This window comes from Engraulis encrasicolus, chromosome 10 (assembly GCF_034702125.1).
Source record: "Engraulis encrasicolus isolate BLACKSEA-1 chromosome 10, IST_EnEncr_1.0, whole genome shotgun sequence".
Classification (NCBI taxonomy): Eukaryota; Metazoa; Chordata; class Actinopteri; order Clupeiformes; family Engraulidae; genus Engraulis; species Engraulis encrasicolus.
The window spans coordinates 36,663,425-36,680,337 of NC_085866.1; the positions used below are offsets into that span (position 1 = coordinate 36,663,425).

The 16,913-nt window shown below is 43.9% G+C and overlaps 1 protein-coding gene across 1 annotated transcript in view; it reads right to left on the reverse strand.

The window, feature by feature from the left end:
* Window positions 1–5,800: 5,800 nt before the first annotated feature.
* cacna1fb (calcium channel, voltage-dependent, L type, alpha 1F subunit) overlaps window positions 5,801–16,913 on the reverse strand; it is a 72,516-nt gene continuing 61,403 nt past the window's right edge. The window contains exons 41-50 of the mRNA XM_063207612.1: window positions 16,627–16,754; window positions 15,243–15,368; window positions 13,721–13,974; window positions 12,939–12,962; window positions 12,637–12,765; window positions 11,746–11,897; window positions 10,518–10,630; window positions 8,163–8,552; window positions 6,322–6,457; window positions 5,801–6,267 (exon numbers count right to left, since the gene is read on the reverse strand). Coding sequence (XP_063063682.1) covers window positions 6,137–6,267; window positions 6,322–6,457; window positions 8,163–8,552; window positions 10,518–10,630; window positions 11,746–11,897; window positions 12,637–12,765; window positions 12,939–12,962; window positions 13,721–13,974; window positions 15,243–15,368; window positions 16,627–16,754 — 1,583 coding nt within the window. The 3' untranslated portion in view covers window positions 5,801–6,136. The remainder of the gene's footprint in view (window positions 6,268–6,321; window positions 6,458–8,162; window positions 8,553–10,517; window positions 10,631–11,745; window positions 11,898–12,636; window positions 12,766–12,938; window positions 12,963–13,720; window positions 13,975–15,242; window positions 15,369–16,626; window positions 16,755–16,913) is intronic.

A 16,913-nucleotide genomic window follows, 5' to 3' on the forward strand; every position in this document is an offset into this window, starting at 1 on the left:
TCACTATATACGCACGGCTTTAATCCAAAAGGGAATTGTACATTTTACGAGATTATTATGGCAAAAACGGGCCATAAAAGGGTATGAGGTATTGTGGTCTGTATCCTCACATGGGCCTCTTTCTCCACTTCCTTCCAGTAGGCTAAGCAATGGATGCTGACAGTGACTCATTGGACTGCTTTAGTACCAAGCTCCAGCCTCGTAGAAACAAATTCTTCTCAAGAACTAATTGGAATTGAATTTATCCCCTTCCTTTTGGTTAGTCAGAGTCTCCTAGGCAGTACAACTATGACATTACAGGCCTAATTAGTTTACAGGAATGCTACTATACTGAATATTCCATTCATTCTGATGGATTTCTCAGTTCTTTCTGGTCCGGGTAAATCTATAATGAATGAAATGCAAATGCTCCAAATTCAATATCGTCAGTTGTCTGGCTGGTTGTCCCTCTAAACTTGTGTCCTCCCAAAAACTGATGTGTTTTTCACACAGTCCACATTTTGCATTTACAGAAATGGGGGCTTTACTGGCTTTACAGGCTGGTACAGTTACTGTAGCCTATCTGTCATACAGGGCATTTCCCAGTGGACTGTCCCCAGCCCTGATGCTGTTAGGAGTTTTCTGTATGCCGTATCTTAAGAGAGACTCACACTTTTTAGAGTGGGCTGTGTAAAAATGCCTGGTCCTTTTCTGGGCCCTAGTCCAGACCAGGCCACAAGTGTCTGAGGTTTTCTGAGGCTGATGGCTTGTCTACACTGTTATGGCAGTGTAGAAATGATGATCCATTGGCAGAAGATAATCCGTTGGTTGTTTTGTCCTGACCTTACTAAGAGAGTGGTCAAGTAGCTACTGTGTGTTTTCAATACAAAACATGATAAGTAGGCCTACATAATGACCAGAGAACCACTGGCATGAGACCCGGTGGAGTAAGGAAACAGAGGCATTTATGATCCTGTTGTCTAGCATGCACGTCGAATTTAGTAACTTTACAAAGTATCCTTGACAACCCAATTTTCGCTTTGCACATTTGAAAAAGATCTGCATCACACATAAAGTAGCTACTGTATGTGGGAGTGTAGTGCTAACCTGGTTCTCATGCAGATGGATCCTCGTGCAAGCTCACAAAGTTGAGTGAAAATGCACGAACGGTGTGCGTGAGAAGCAGGCTAGTGTAGTGCACCATGGAGCAAGATTTTGGATGTATTGCACTATGGAACTGGTCAGGCCAAGAGCAATACCATATTGTTTCTGAGCTTCCAAAAAATCTGGAACTCTGCCCACTTTGTCTGGAAGAATACAACCATTAACAAACCAAGGGAGGCAGGTCGACCATGCCGTTTGGGAAATGTTAATTGCTATGCTCTTGGTCAGACCAAGTCTCACCGAGAAAGTCGATGATAATCAGGCTACTCTGCAACAACACTTAGAGAGCACTGTGGGACCAAGTTCAGTCTAGGAGATGTTAAATTGACTCTCTTAAGTGTTGAATTAGCACTCCATTATTTTACTGTGCACCATGGAACACACTTTTGGCATCTCCAAAATGAAAGGCTTTGTGTGTCATTGAGGAGGAACTGCTGTTTCCCCACCAACTGACCTCAGCAATAAGGGCCGCTGACAGCTTTGGCTGGGCCCAGGACAAAGTAATCTGAAAGCCCCCAGCCCCCCCCCCCCCCCCCCCCCCCCCCCCCCCCCCCCCCCCACAGAATACATTCAATGTAATGAGGAGCCAATTATGGGCCCTTCATCATCTCCTTGGGCCTGGGACAACTGACCCCTTTGCCCCCCCCCCCCTTGTCTGCTTCCCTGTCAGCAATTACAGAGTGCTCCTTTCAGCCAACGCTAAGACGCCCAGAGGAGACCAGCTGTGGCTGCTGCCATACTCCGTCTGTCAATATGTTCATTAGCAGTAGCAGTAGCCCTCCATTGTAAAATGGCTTCTGCCCTGATGACAGTAGTAGCTGCCTCATACACAAGCAACCTCATGGGGCTTGCTGGGACAAAAAAAGGTCCAGGCCCCTCACACATGCACAGGCCTCTGCCATACTATATCCTAGTCGACTTTCTGTATTGAGGATGGACCAATGTAGCCTGGCGACACCATCCTATGTTCTCCACTCAACAGTCGGCTTTCGCCCAGGACCAATGGGCCATCACCACTAAATTGTGAGCTGGTTCCAATCCTAAGAAAATAATAACATCGGCCCGGATGAACAGCGGCCCACTGGGAAAATACTCTGTTTGCCAGATTACCAACCAGCCCTGCAACATCACAAACATGCCAAAACTGTATTCACACCGAGATTAGGGTGTAAATGGTACATACACCACTGAGACACCTTGCCCTCACAGCACCCTGCATATCTGAGTCAATATAGGCCACATACATGTCTGCAGTAAGAGGTAGGGTAGGACTAACCTGACTCTCACCAGATTAATGGGTTCCACTATGCTCCAACATTCACCTGGAGTTAGGCCATAGTCGTATGTCTGCGTAGGCGTGATTTTATCAAATAGTCCTGGCACGTGATTGGAGAAACACTGTCGGACATTTTAATGAGGTGCTACTTTAACAACTCACAGATTCAAAAATACAGTTGAAATGACAGAAGCAATGCTAATGAGTGAATCCATGCAAGCGGCCATTGTTGTCTGAAACAACTGTTGTGTTTCACTTATTTTCTCCCTCTTTCTCCTTTTGGACTATGTCACATTTCTGAAAATCCTGCGTCCCAGATTGATTCTACTGTATTGGTTTGGGAGCAACGCGAATCAGTGGGTCCTCCAGACCCTCGTGTGAGCTCATGAAGCTGATTGAAAATACACAAAGGTATGACGAGAGTCAGGTTATGCTTGGATGATATGACTAGCCATTTGATACTATATTTTTCTGCATTAATCAAAAGGTGTATTGCCTTGTTATTGCTATTAGGGCTGTGGCAATAGTGCGTCAAATCAAATCAAATCAAATCCATTGACTGGAATGGATAGGTAAGAATCACATGACAAAGATGTGTGATGATAGTGTGCTTTCAAGAAACAACACATGTAGGGTACATGCACACAGCATGCATGAAACGTGAAGAAAAACAGTAATACTAAGCAACAATTAATTATGTACTTTTGATCACTCTAAATTGATTTTTCTGAGAGTAATATTTTCAGTTGCACTTCCAGCCCTGTTCTGAGGCCTGTGACTGGGGAGAGAACGCAGCTCTCAGTGTTTCGGCTGGAGACATGGGCATTAAGGCCAGACTGTTCCAGGAACAGCTTGGGGTGATCGCTGAGGCCATCTGCCTTCACTGTGGAATGCAGGGTGAGAGGTTCAACACAAGAGGCCTTCCAATTCCATTTATTGTCCAGTTGAAAAGTGCAATTTTCCCAGTCATAATGAATACTTAGAATTTGATGGTGGTGGTAAGTATTCATGAAAAAGGTAACGTTAGTGAATTCATTTCATTCATTTGCATTCAATTTTTCATTCATTTCATTTCATTCATTAGCATTCAATTCATTAGCACGAATTCTGGAAATAAACAACTACAAATCTTACACAGTGCACCTTTAAAGAGGGTGACAAAGTCATAAGTCATATAATTATGACTGGCTAATAAAGCTTAAGGAAGAAGAAATCCGCACTCACAAACTGCGTCTCATTATTTATTTATATTACCACCATGGTACCACGCACTGATGAAGGCTTGTTAGCCGAAACGCGTTTGCTTTTTGGACATGGTGGTAATATAAATAAATAATGAGACGCAGTTTGTGAGTGCGGATTTCTTCTTCCTTAAGTTGACGCTTTTTATCTCGCACCCAAAAGCTTTTCGGTTTTCCAAGAAGTTGAGCGCGTCCTCTGCCAATACTTGATGGCTAATAAAGCTACCATTAAGACTATCATTATTATTGCCATTTTACTGCCTGGATTTTAGGGTTAATACCAATGCTGCACTTGATTACAAATCGAACCTTCTAAACTATTACTGACATCACTCCCCATCTCTTTTTCAACTATGTGCAGCGTCACCTTGCATATATATTTTATTACCTACATATTAGATTAATTTATTCTGCACAAACCAATAGAAACCAGTTGAACTCCATAGCATACCTTTTCTCTGTGATGAGTTTACAACTCTGACATCAGCAGTGGATAATGAAGGCACTGTGTAAGTGTTTGTGCGACAAGAACAGAGGAACCGTGTGAAACAATTGTTTACTATATTTTCATTTACAAACATAGCAATTCATCAGTAAATAAATGTTTAGATAAATTTGTTTTTTACATTATTTGATATAAATCTGATATAAGCTCAGTGTATGATGATGCATCGTGAACTGTCTTTGAATATAGTACACCAGAATATACAAAATGGTACAAAATGAACTCAAATCAAACTAAATGCAGTGCATACAATTTGTTTGTCTAACTCATAAACCCTTCAAGTATATGGGACATATCAAAAAGACCACAGAGCATCCGCTAAAACCCATCATGCCCTCCAGTCACACACACATTAAAGTGGAATATGGAAAACGTGTTAGACTTTTGTAATAAGAAAACAAGGACAACAATGCAAGACAAAAAAATGGTAAAATCATACCAAGACAGAGGAAGGGGTTGGCGTGTTGGTATGAGACATACGTAACCACAGAGGACATGTCTACTGTTCAATGGGCTGCTTTGGAAATAATGTGTGTGTGTGTGTGTGTGTGTGTGTGTGTGTGTGTGTGTGTGTGTGTGTGTGTGTGTGTGTGTGTGTGTGTGTGTGTTCCTGTGTTTGTTTTGTACGTGTATGTGTGTGTGTGTGTGTGTGTGTGTGTTCCTGTGTTTGTTTTGTACGTGTATGTGTGTGTGTGTGTGTGTGAATGTGTGTCTGTGTGGGGGGGCTGTGTTTGTGTGTGCACGTGTATGTGCACATGCATGCTTGTGTGTTTGCGTTTGTGGGTTTGTATGTGTGTGATTTTGAGTATGAGTCACAGACAAAGACAAAATGCCTTCCCTTTTGCGCCTACAGTGTGTCTGTGATGCCGTGCCAGATGGTCATGAGCAGAAGAGTCCCTTAAGCAACTTGCTCAAATAAACATCTCAATGACAGAAAAGGGAAAAAAAGCCCTGTATTTACATATGTATATCACATGTACAACATGGGGGTCTTGCAGACAGGTCAGAATGAGGCTCGCTGACCATGTACATGCTGCTAAGCAGAGTCACTGTCCATCCACTCATAGAGTCTTCTCGTGTAAGCCATGTTTAAGCCTTATACACACACAGGGAAGACCGACAGGGGGGACAAAGGGGTGTCTTGTCCAAGGCCCAGGGAGAGAGGGGGGGCAGAATTGGATCCTCATTACAGTGTATGTATTTGACTTGGGGCCCTTTCAGTTGTCTTTGTCCCGGGCCCAGTCAAAGCTGTCAGCAGCCCTGCACACACACACTCTCTCTCTCTCTCTCTCTCCTCTCTCTCTCTCTCTCTCTCTCTCTCCTCCACAACCCACAACCCTGCATTCTCTTTTTGTGTGTGTCAGCCTGTCTTTCCTTCTTGTGATGTCACTTTCTCTTTTTAGATCATGCTTTTGTCCTCTTTGCCTTTTTAAAATCAATGATCCTTTGTGCTTCCTTTCATCCTCTACACTGACACAAACCACCTGCATACATTTTCATGTACATATCAACATATACATGTACATGCATTTATGTACCATTTACTTGTAGTTCATACAGCATATTTTCAGTAATAACTGCACAGTTTTTATTTTATTTTTTTTACTACAAATGCCATTTGTACTGTAAGCACGTTTTGCGCTGAGGTCTAAATTTAACCTCTGTCTTCACAATCTGCAGCGATCACACATGCCCTCTCATCTCTGATCTCAGACCCAGCCTCATCTCCGCAGTGAGTGTGCATGCGTGTGTGCGCTACACGCGCGTGCCCTTTTTCCCCACTGCCACGCACAGACCAATCCATGCCTTGTTTTGATTGGCTAGCCAGCCACGCTTTCCGACTCCCTCCCGCCTTTCTCCTCAGTCTCCTCATTGGTCCTTCGGTGCCTCAGAACAACAATGTTTTGATTGGCCATCCATTATTTTCTAGTCCCTCTCTCTTCTGTTTCCTGATTGGTCCTTCACAGTGCCTCAGAACGACGTGACACAGGTCATCTCATCCGCCAGTTCCTCCTCATCGCGGCCCCTGATTGGTTCCTCATCGCTGTACATGGGGCCCATGTCCGTGTGGTTGAGGTAGCCACTGGAGCATCTCTCTCCTCCTCCTCCTCTTTCTCCTCCTCCTCCTCCTCCTCCCCCTGCCCCTCCACCACTGCCTCTGCTCAGCAGGTCGCTGGCTGCGCTCTCCATCTCGTCAATTGTCATCTGACAGGCGTCGGCGATTTCTCGCTTGGCGAAGGCCACAAATTTGGGGTCCTTAGCGTACAGGCCCAGCCCCTCGGAGATCAACACCTGCCAGGACAAGTCAGACACACGGCCATACAAAACACACACACACACACACACACACACACACACACACACACACACACACACACACACACACACACACACACACACACACACACACACACACACACACACACACACACACACACACACACACACACACACATTCAGGATAATAAAATCAAAAACACTTTTAAAGAGTATGTAACATTTCAACGTATCTTCAACATATATCATTCGACATATCCTGTCTGCATACTCCAAATTGCAAATCAAGTGCATAGCATATAATAGCAAGTAAGCATATTTTTGCGCATCACTAGGCAAATGGATTTCAAAAGAAAATGATGACCAGGATTTACATTTTAATGAGAACCATTTCCTTAAAAATAGTCTATGCATGAAACGTAATTCTGCCAAAGACACTGCACGAACATTTTCATAAATACTGCACAGAGATATCACCATGAAGTGTATTTTTATATAAATGTTCACTTTTTTAACGTCAGTACTTTTCAGATGAGTGCTTCCTGCCATACGCTACAACATAGCTTCCCTTTTCCACCAGGCTACTGTGCTACTACCACAATATGTTATTAAATATGCATGTTGTCCATTTTTAGTGTGAATGGTGGACACGAGAAGGAGATAGTCTTCCCACCGCCACCACATTACCTCCGTTGTCCTTAGTAGACCTCCCACTCTATTTTTCTATACACTGTATGTTATTCATCTACACAGCATTTGATAGATAGATGCTGGTATGGACAGTGGATGGTGAATGGGGGATCAACACATAATCAACAGATGATCTGATTTGTTGTTAGTAGATATATAGTACCATTCCATTTTTAAAGGTGCACTGTGTAAGATGTGGCTAGGATAGGTATTGCAGCTATGCTTCTCATTGAAATTGTGCTGCCTATTGCCAAATTTTATTAAGTAATAAACTAGCATTTACTAGCATCAGCAAAGTTCAAGTTAGTTTTGCAGCTAAAAATGTCTATTTCTGGAAATTCAAAATGGCGGACCATGGACAAATTGAAGTCATATTGAATTCTTTGATTTGATGGTGGTGGTAAGTATTTGTTAAAAAGGTAACATTTGTGAATGGGCATCATGGATTCTGGAAATTAACCACTAAAATATTACATGGTGCACCTTTAAATATATATAAATAATCCACCATCCAGTGTTGATAGATGGTGGACAGGCCGGTGGATGGTGAACCACTAAATGCTACTCATTATATACTGTAGGTATATTATTCATCTTCAGCATTGATAGTGGAAGATGTGGACAATGTATTGTGGAGAGAGTAGAGGACAGTGTCCTACCACCTCTGATTTGTTGTCATCAGATGTATATTAACTCTCTATTTTTAAATATGCATTATTAATATTCAGTGTTGATAGAATTGTCGCTAGATGGTGGACAGTGGATGGAGGATGGAGGATAGTGTTCTACTGCCTCCAACAGATAATATAGTTTGTCCTCAGTAGATGTACTATCTATTTTTAAAATATATAATATTATTCTTCTTCACTGATGATAGATGGTGGACAGTGTAAAGTCCTACTGCCTCGAACAGATGATCTGGTTTGAGGTCAGGATATACCCTATTTTTAAATACACATTATTCATCTTCTGTGTTGATAGATAGATGCTGGTTAGTGTGGGCGGCGATACATGATGGATGGTGCCTTACCGCTTCCACCAGGCTGTCGGCGCTGCCCCTCTTCTCCCCGTAGTGTGGGCCCAGATGGGCGGGCACCCTGAGGGTAGTGTAGGCCCTGTACGGCTGCCCGCCGCCTCCGACCATCCCTGCCGGCGCAGATGGCGCACCGTACCAGCCCGGCCGCCCCGACCCGGGCACGTTGGCCATGGAGGTCTTCTTGTCGCCCCAGGTGGCGGCGCTGGTGGTGGTGGTGGTGGTGGTGGTGCCGGAGCCAGGGCCCCCTTCCTCCTCCACCAGGATGAGGGGAGCGTAGAGCAGCCGGCCCCGGCGCGGGCCAGGGTTGGCCCAGGAGGCAGAGGAGCCCGTGGAGGAGCGGCTGCTGCTGCGCCGGGACTCGTAGCTGCCATTACCCCCGTACGCCTGGGGGAGGGGAGGGGAGGGGAGGGAGGAGGGAGGAGGGACGGGCAGGGCACGCAGGAGAGAGATTGAAGGAGAGAAGGATGTGGATGGAGAGAGAGAGAGAGAGACAGAGGAGAAGGAAGAGACAGACATGAAGAAAGAAAGGTAAATAGAGGGGCCGAAGGAGAAGGAAAGAGAGATGGAGAGGGGGAGACAGACATGGAGAGAAAGATAGAGACAAATAGATAGAGCGGGAGAGGGAGAAGGAGAGAGGGAGGAAAAGAGAGAAAGATATAAGCAAAGGGAGGAGAGTGAGAAGGGGGGAGAGGGAGAAGGAGGAGGAGAGAGAGATGAGAGAGAGGATGTACAACAGAGTGTATACAGTACTACAGAAGTTCATTGAAACAATACGACACCAAAATAATTTTCATAAATGCAATACTTTTTCCCATTTCCCAAATTAATGAAAGTGATGGTCTCAGATGACCTTAAAATTGTACAACCCTATCTAAAAACCTACCTTCTACGCATGACGGAGGAAATGGATATTTTTTGTAAGGCAGCGTAAGGCAGACTGCCATTATTTCCACTATTTAAAATGGTGTAATTGAAAATAAAAATATATGGTGTAAGTACAACATTGAAGAGAAACCAAAAAGGTTGGCATCTGTGCCTTAACTTGAACAGTGTGTTGCTTGGTGCGACTGCTCACCAAAAGTAGTGATAGGAACGATGTAAAAAAAAGATGAGTTAAAGTTAAAAATGTATATTGTGGTCAAAACCTAGGTCCGAAACGTCTGTAGCTCCAGTTTTGGCCACTGACTTTTTTTGTTAACTTTTCGGTCTCAATATACATTTTTAACTTGAGCCTTGTGTGTGCCTCATCTTTTCTGATGTTCTTCGATAAGTACAACATTAGCACGATATTAGCAGTTGCAACAGTTCTGCCACTGTAATCAATGGGGTGGTTAGATGTCGAAAAAAGCTAAAAAGCTTAGGCTGAAGTCACTTGTGTAGTTGGGAAACTATGGCAGGTTTTGTTTTTTACTTCCAGTTTTACTTTGGCCACCTCTGAAAAAAGTAACTACACTGAGTAACTGGTGTACAGCTACTATTGATCTATGTACCTGTTTTTTGCGCTGGTTGGATCAAATTGCCTAGCCACCTCTACGAACAATGTCTATCCAACCTCATTAGGTATAATGCAATATCTGGTGTAACTGCTTTGTAATATCGTGCCGGTGTTGTACTTGCACCATACATACATTTACTTCTACTTTTACTTTGGTCATGTCTGTCTAAGTCTCTACTGGAAACAGGAGCTGTGCAGTTAGTACAACATAGACCACACTCCACCAGCAGATGGAGGTCTTGGCTCAACAGAGAGGGGAATGCCTTGCAAAGACCAGACACTTGCTTACTATCCCTTGCTTCATTTGCCTTCTCTCCCTCACTCTATCTTACTCTATCTTACTCTATGTCTTACTCTCTCTCTTACTCTCTCTCTCTCGCTCTATTCTTACTCTCTCTCTCTCTCTCTCTCTCTCTCTCTCTCTCTCTCTCTCTCTCTCTCTCTCTCTCTCTCTCTCTCTCTCTCTCTCTCTCTCTCTCTCTCTCTCTGTCTCTCTGAGTGTGTGCATGAGTTGACAGAGATTTCCTTATACATGGGTTCTCAGTGTTTATCAACATGATGTTATGAGGAGGGGCAAGACACTGGCAGCCAACCAAGTGAGCTAATTTTTTGACTGACAGTGGTTTCCAACAATCAGAGGTTGAGTTGTGCGCTGCTAGGTTTGCGCAGTCAGGTTATAAATAACATTTAGAACCCATGTATACAGTCCGTTAAACAACAAAAATAACACAAAAACAGAATGTGCATATTCTGTATGGGTAGGGTCTATGAATTTACACATGAGCACAGGCGTGTGTGTGTGTGTTGTGTGTGTGTGCACATGTGCATGTGAATGTCTGTTTGCGTGTGTTTACCTGTGAGCGTGCTCTGTAGGGGGGTGAGTTCTGGTGATAGGTGCCAGGTATGGGGAGGTCATCACTGCTGCCCTGGCGTCTTAGACACTGGATGTTAAAGGATGGTTTACGACCTGCGAAGACGGACACACACACACACACACACACACACACACACACACACACACACACACACACACACACACACACACACACACACACACACACACACACACACACACACACACACACACACACACACACAAGCATGCGCGCGCGTACACACACACACACACACACACACACACACACACACACACACACACACACACACACGCACACACACACGCACACACACACAAAACCACATAGAAAAGTGTGACCTCCTGCCGGCACAATTCTCACTCAGCAGCTGTGATAAGTCACTGTCAGTGTTTCTGTTTCAAGATAGCAATGGGGAAAGAACAAGCTCAGCACATCTATTTGAACTGCGTTCAGATGATATCATGGCTTTTTCCTTTGTCACTGTCCACTGTCGCAGATAGTGTCAGATCATCACATACTGAGGGAAGTGTTCATTTGGAAATCCAAATAACTTTTTTTCTTATTTGTCTGTACAGTGGATATACTGTAATGCTATTATTTCAGCCTCAGGACTGCAGATGTCAGCTAAGGGGCTCTGTCTCTCTCTCTCTCTCTCTCTCTCTCTCTCTCTCTCTCTCTCTCTCTCTCTCTCTCTCTCTCTCTCCCTCTCTTTCTCACACACAAACACACATACACACACACACAAACAAAAAACACTGTACACACTGTTCATTTATTATTCTTTCACTGTTTGCGTGATTATCGGCGGCTCTGTCCGTTTCCTGTGGTAAACAGGAAGTCATCTCTCTCTCTCTCTCTCTCTCTCTCTCTCTCTCTCTCTCTCTCTCTCTCTCTCTCTCTCTCTCTCTCTCTCTCTCTCTCTCTTTCACACACACACACACACACACACACACACACACACACACACACACACACACACACACACACACACACACACACACACACACACACACACACACACACACACACACACACACACACACACACAAAATCAATACAATATGCTGTACATAAACATGGAAATAACACATTGTTAATTTACTGTTCCCTTATTCAGGCAATACTACCCAATAGCTATGTTATATGGAGAGGTTTCCTCTGTTTATCTTGCCTAGTAGGAACAGGAAGCAGTGTGGTATCGTACCTGTGGGCGTGGCAGGCAGCAGGCGTCGGCGTGCGGTCCGGCGGGCGTCCCCGTAGCCGTTGACGTACTGGTTGGCGTACATGCCCGAAGGTGAGTCATACAGCTGCCCACGGTGCCCCGGGTACCTCATGTGCTCCTCAGGGTAGCCCTGCCTGCAATCACAAACATGCAACACAGCTCAAGGTACTATAGCTTATGGCATGATAACATACAATGGCTACTTAAGTGATTGACCAAATATATACATATCACACAGAATGAGGCTTCTCTGGAATATACATACACATGCAGGGGTCAACCATACAGAATGACAATATGCGGTATGTGCTAATATACATATCATTAGGAATGAAAATATGCAAAGGTTAACACAGTTATCTTCCAATACAATATAGGTTTTAATACAGTATATCAGAAGACAGCAGAGTGTGTGGCATCTTTGCTATTTTTATTAATGCAGTGTATTAACATCAGTACTTTCACTGATTTTTATTTTCAGTGGAGTATAAGTCAAAGCGGAACATCGCTTCCACTGTGGTTACTGCTATAGTGCAAAATATATATGCTGCCATTGTCACAAAACTAATGGAGCAACACACACTTTTCCCGTCAATAAGCTCATGCAAATATATGTAGTCTTTCACATAAGTTAATAGAGCATCAAAACCCACTATCAAAGCGTATAACCCATTTCACACACTCAAAGAAGCCCCACATTTAAGGAATTCTCTGGGGATTCGTCATTCTCCCTCAGCGGAATCATTCATCTATTACTGTGAAAACTTGTCAGTGGGTTTCCTAACTCTCCTCCCTCCCTCCCTCCTCCCCCCTCCCCTCATCTCTCCACCTCCACCCTCCACTCTCCTCCTCCTCCAACCCCTTCATCCGCACCTCTCTCTTGAGATAATGCTTTCGCTGTCGTCCTCCCTGTAATAGCCCGGCTCTCCCGGGTACCCGTCCTCGCCATCCATCAGCTCTTTCCTGCGCGAGCTGCTGTAGTGGTCCCTGCTGGACTCCCGCCTGGAACGGAACCGAATCGCATGAGATGAGATGAGACAGATGTATTAAATTGAACTGCTGCTGCTACTACTACTTACTGGCCGTCCGTGGCCACAGTCAGGGAATTTTGAGAAGTGCGATTTAACAGAAAAGTGGAAATATATTCATGGGTTGAAGGAGTTTAACCAACTTACCGAGAGTGCTTGTAATAGGAAGTTCTACGAAAAAAAGTGGAAAAGAATATATTAATGTCAGAGGCACTGTGAGATGAATAAACTTGATAATTGTGTGTATATAGTGTGGGTGTTGTCTGTAGTGTATATCCTTGAATGTAATTGTATTTGAGGGCCTTGTTGTACAGAAGCATACGTGAGCTGTGAAATTAGAGCAGCCATGATATGTGCAGTGATTGTAACAGGAAGAGAAATCACACAGAAAGCCACTGTGGAAAAAAACAACATTTGCCTCAGTGCACAGAGCGCTGGGCATATGCTGAAACATATGTCTTCTTGGATCTGTTCACATGCTGCGGTTTTACGTGGACTTAGTAGTTATACATTCAAATGTAATGCGACGACAGTTGTCTCCAAAATGTAGAGTCGTATTGCGACATATTGGCTTGCCTTGGGTTTTGTGCCGAATCACCAGAGGTGGTCAACCCAATTTGAGAGAATGTACCGTGAACGCCTTGTCATATATCCCATCTGCCAGTTTAGTTAACACAGGTGATACTACTCAATAGCTAGGTTACCGGTCTAATAAATTGTGCTAGTTACTTTGATTTTGTGAATGGCTGGAACAATTATGTGACGGGACTTTTTAATCATGGTCTGAAATAGGCTAGCGCAATGCAACTAAGACCTCATGAGTACTGCACTACATAGTGAATGAGGACACAGAACAGACAGAGTCATAATGTCTGAAGCAGTGATATGGCCAAGTTTCAACATGTGAACATGCATTAAACACTGCTGACCTCTTGGGCGGGTGGTCGATGACCCCGTTCCTGTGGTGTGAGTGGTGAATCCTGGCATCCTCCCTCCTCATATCCTCCTCCATCAGCCCGCCTCCGTTGGGCGTCTTGGCCATGGAGCCGCGGTGGTGAGACAGCCCGCCGTTGGAGACCCCGTCGCGGGGCAGGGGGCCCGACATGCTGCTGGAGTTGGGGATCATGGAGGTTCGGCGGTCTTTGGCCGAGGGCTCCGAGTGACCCGCATAGCCATTCTCCCCCTGTGTGTACACATACATGCGGATATACACAGAGACACATATATGGATAGAAAAACAGACAGAAAACAGAAGATAGATAGATACACACACACACACACACACACACACACACACACACACACACACACACACACACACACACACACACACACACACACACACACACACACACACACACACACACACACACACACACACACACACACACACAAACACACACACACATGCAAACATCCATCCACCCACAAAATTCACAATTCAGCACCCTGGACAGCTCCTGTGCGAGGGTGCTGCTCTACGTACATGGTAGAAATATACTACTGTAGAATACACAGCCTTTAATTCAAGTACAGTTCCTTAACACGATATAGGTGCCCTGTCCTGCCTGGCTTGATTCCAGATACAGACAGCTTGCGCTATCATAAAGAAATTCATGACCATGACGACATTATACAGGCTGAGAAACTTTGTAGACAATGGAAACCCATCTCAAGTATTGCAGGCTGTGCTAAGGCGTAAGAAAGGAACAATGCACATCGATTTTAATGTACACCGCACTGAACATGCTTGGCTGAACATTAACTGCAGTTGAATATTGATCATTCACTGTATAGTGTAAGTCAGCATAGATCATTTATAAGATCTTCTCCTGCATGCGCTTTGCAAATAATACACATGCTTCCTCAGCAGGCGATACACTTCATATAATTTTAATGGCACACAATTTTCAGAGTATATGAAAATGTTTAAGACAGAATTGTTTTTAGTACCAGTCACTGATACAAATGGTTGAGAAGTGTTCAAACATACACTGGCTTACATGGTGAGGCAAACGTAAAAGATGAAATTTAATTCCCATCCTAGTACCAGAGTCAGTGAATCTGTCTGATCGTATATAGTGGGCCTCCTGTATATCATATACCAGCATATTAATGTAATTAAAAAGTTAAAAGTACAGAGTAATTTATAACCTTCTACCAGATTCAGTCAATTGCAGTCTTGCAATCATAATTCACAACCTGTCCTGTCAATATTTTTGCTGACTCTCAAAAGAGGTAGTTGTAAGCCTCTCCGACCTTGTGGTTCCCAAAGGGTGGGTCAGGACCCCTGGTCTGCGTGTGCGTGTGTGCGTGTGTGTGTGCGTGTGTGTGTGTGTGTGTGTGTGTATGTGTATGTGTGTGTGTTTCGCAGAGCTACTTCAAGGGGGTCATGGATAGAAAGGACATAAGCCAGATATCCAGAGTCTACCAATCTCTGCTCGCTCTGACCTTATAGTGGGCGTCATCCTCCTCTGGCTCCTCCTCCATGCATTCCTCCTCCTCCTCTTCCTCCAGGTCTGCCACCATGGCCTGCCTCATCTCTGGGCCCAGGTCCTGTAACGTACGCAGACCTGCCTGACACAGCTGCACAGAGAGAGAGAGAGAGAGAGAGAGAGAAAGAGGGAGAGAGACATGGAGGGAGAGAGAGAGATAGATAGATAGATAGAGAGGGAGAGAGAGAGAGAGAGAGGGGAGAGAGAGAGAAAGAGAGAGAGAGAGAGAGAGAGTCACACAGAGAGAAAGAGAGTCACACAGAGAGACAGTGAGAGAGAGGCATGCCAATAAAGCATATTTGAATTCGAATTTGAATTTGAGGCCCAGAGTGTAGACGATGTATATACTGCACACACATACAATGGGGGGGCGTTGACACATTCTCCTTGCTTTATACACAAATGCAGTGTGTGCAAACACACACACAAATACGCAGGTACGCAGGCAGGCAGGCACGCACGCACACGTCACACAATATTCATGTCATTAAGCTGTTCTCCTCATAATTACTCTCCTGATAAAATCATGCTGCGCAATATCAGTGACTATGATCTTGATCAATTCTGATTGTGATCTACAGTAAACGTCTTGAAATCATTCCCATCAACAGTATCACAAAATGACACACATCATTGTTTAAGAAGTTGACCCATGTTCAAAGTTGAAAGAGTAGAATAAAGCATGCACATCCAAAAGCATCTGACCTAGTTGTAGGACAACCAAATGACAAGATAAAAGTGAAAAGTTATTGGAGCTCAAATGTGGAACAGTTTACCAACTGCAATCGAAATCCAAACTGAGTCTACATTTAACAGACAACTGAAACACTGTTTGAAAAAACAAAAAATGTAATCATGACAACACACATACATGCACACAGCATATACAGTATAGGTCACACTCATCATATTGTGTTTTTTCTTGCACAAGGCCTTTGTTATAGTGTTATAGGAAGCATGTTTTAAGATAGCATATAATTGTTTTTGTATATTGTATCATATAAATGTATATTTTAGGTGATTTATATGTTTTATTAGAATAGGTAGCCTGATCAGGGACTGCGGTTGCAAATTATCTATCTAGCTACAAACCTTTTATGCATTCACATCTGCAGGTTGTGTCATGGCCTTGCCATGTCATGCTTGTAATAATGTGCACTGCATTGAGCCTGCTAAATAAACTACAAATAAGATAAAGAAAAAAGTCCACCTCAACCAGGAATAAAATCCTGGTTAAAACTGACTTTTTTCATGTTTATCCCATCTCAAAAATCACATGAATGTACATTTCATGACCACGTACAACACGTACAACATCTCAGCATTTCAACATTTTGTACCTGTAAAGCGGAGGGGTTGTTGGGGTCTGGTTCCCCCAGGCCCCCTTTCTCTTTCCTCTTGCGGAACTTCCTGAAGTAATCCTGGATCAGGAACGTGGCATAGAACTTGCCCACCGTCACTTCCTCCTCTGTAGGACAGACCAAGACATCAGTACCTCTTTCAAAAGTTCATTTCACATAAACAGACAGTACACAGTTGCCATGAAATCTGCACTACCACGAGAACATATTATATTATGTGTAGCCTCTGAAATAACTGAAATACCTCATAGGCCTACTGTTAGTAT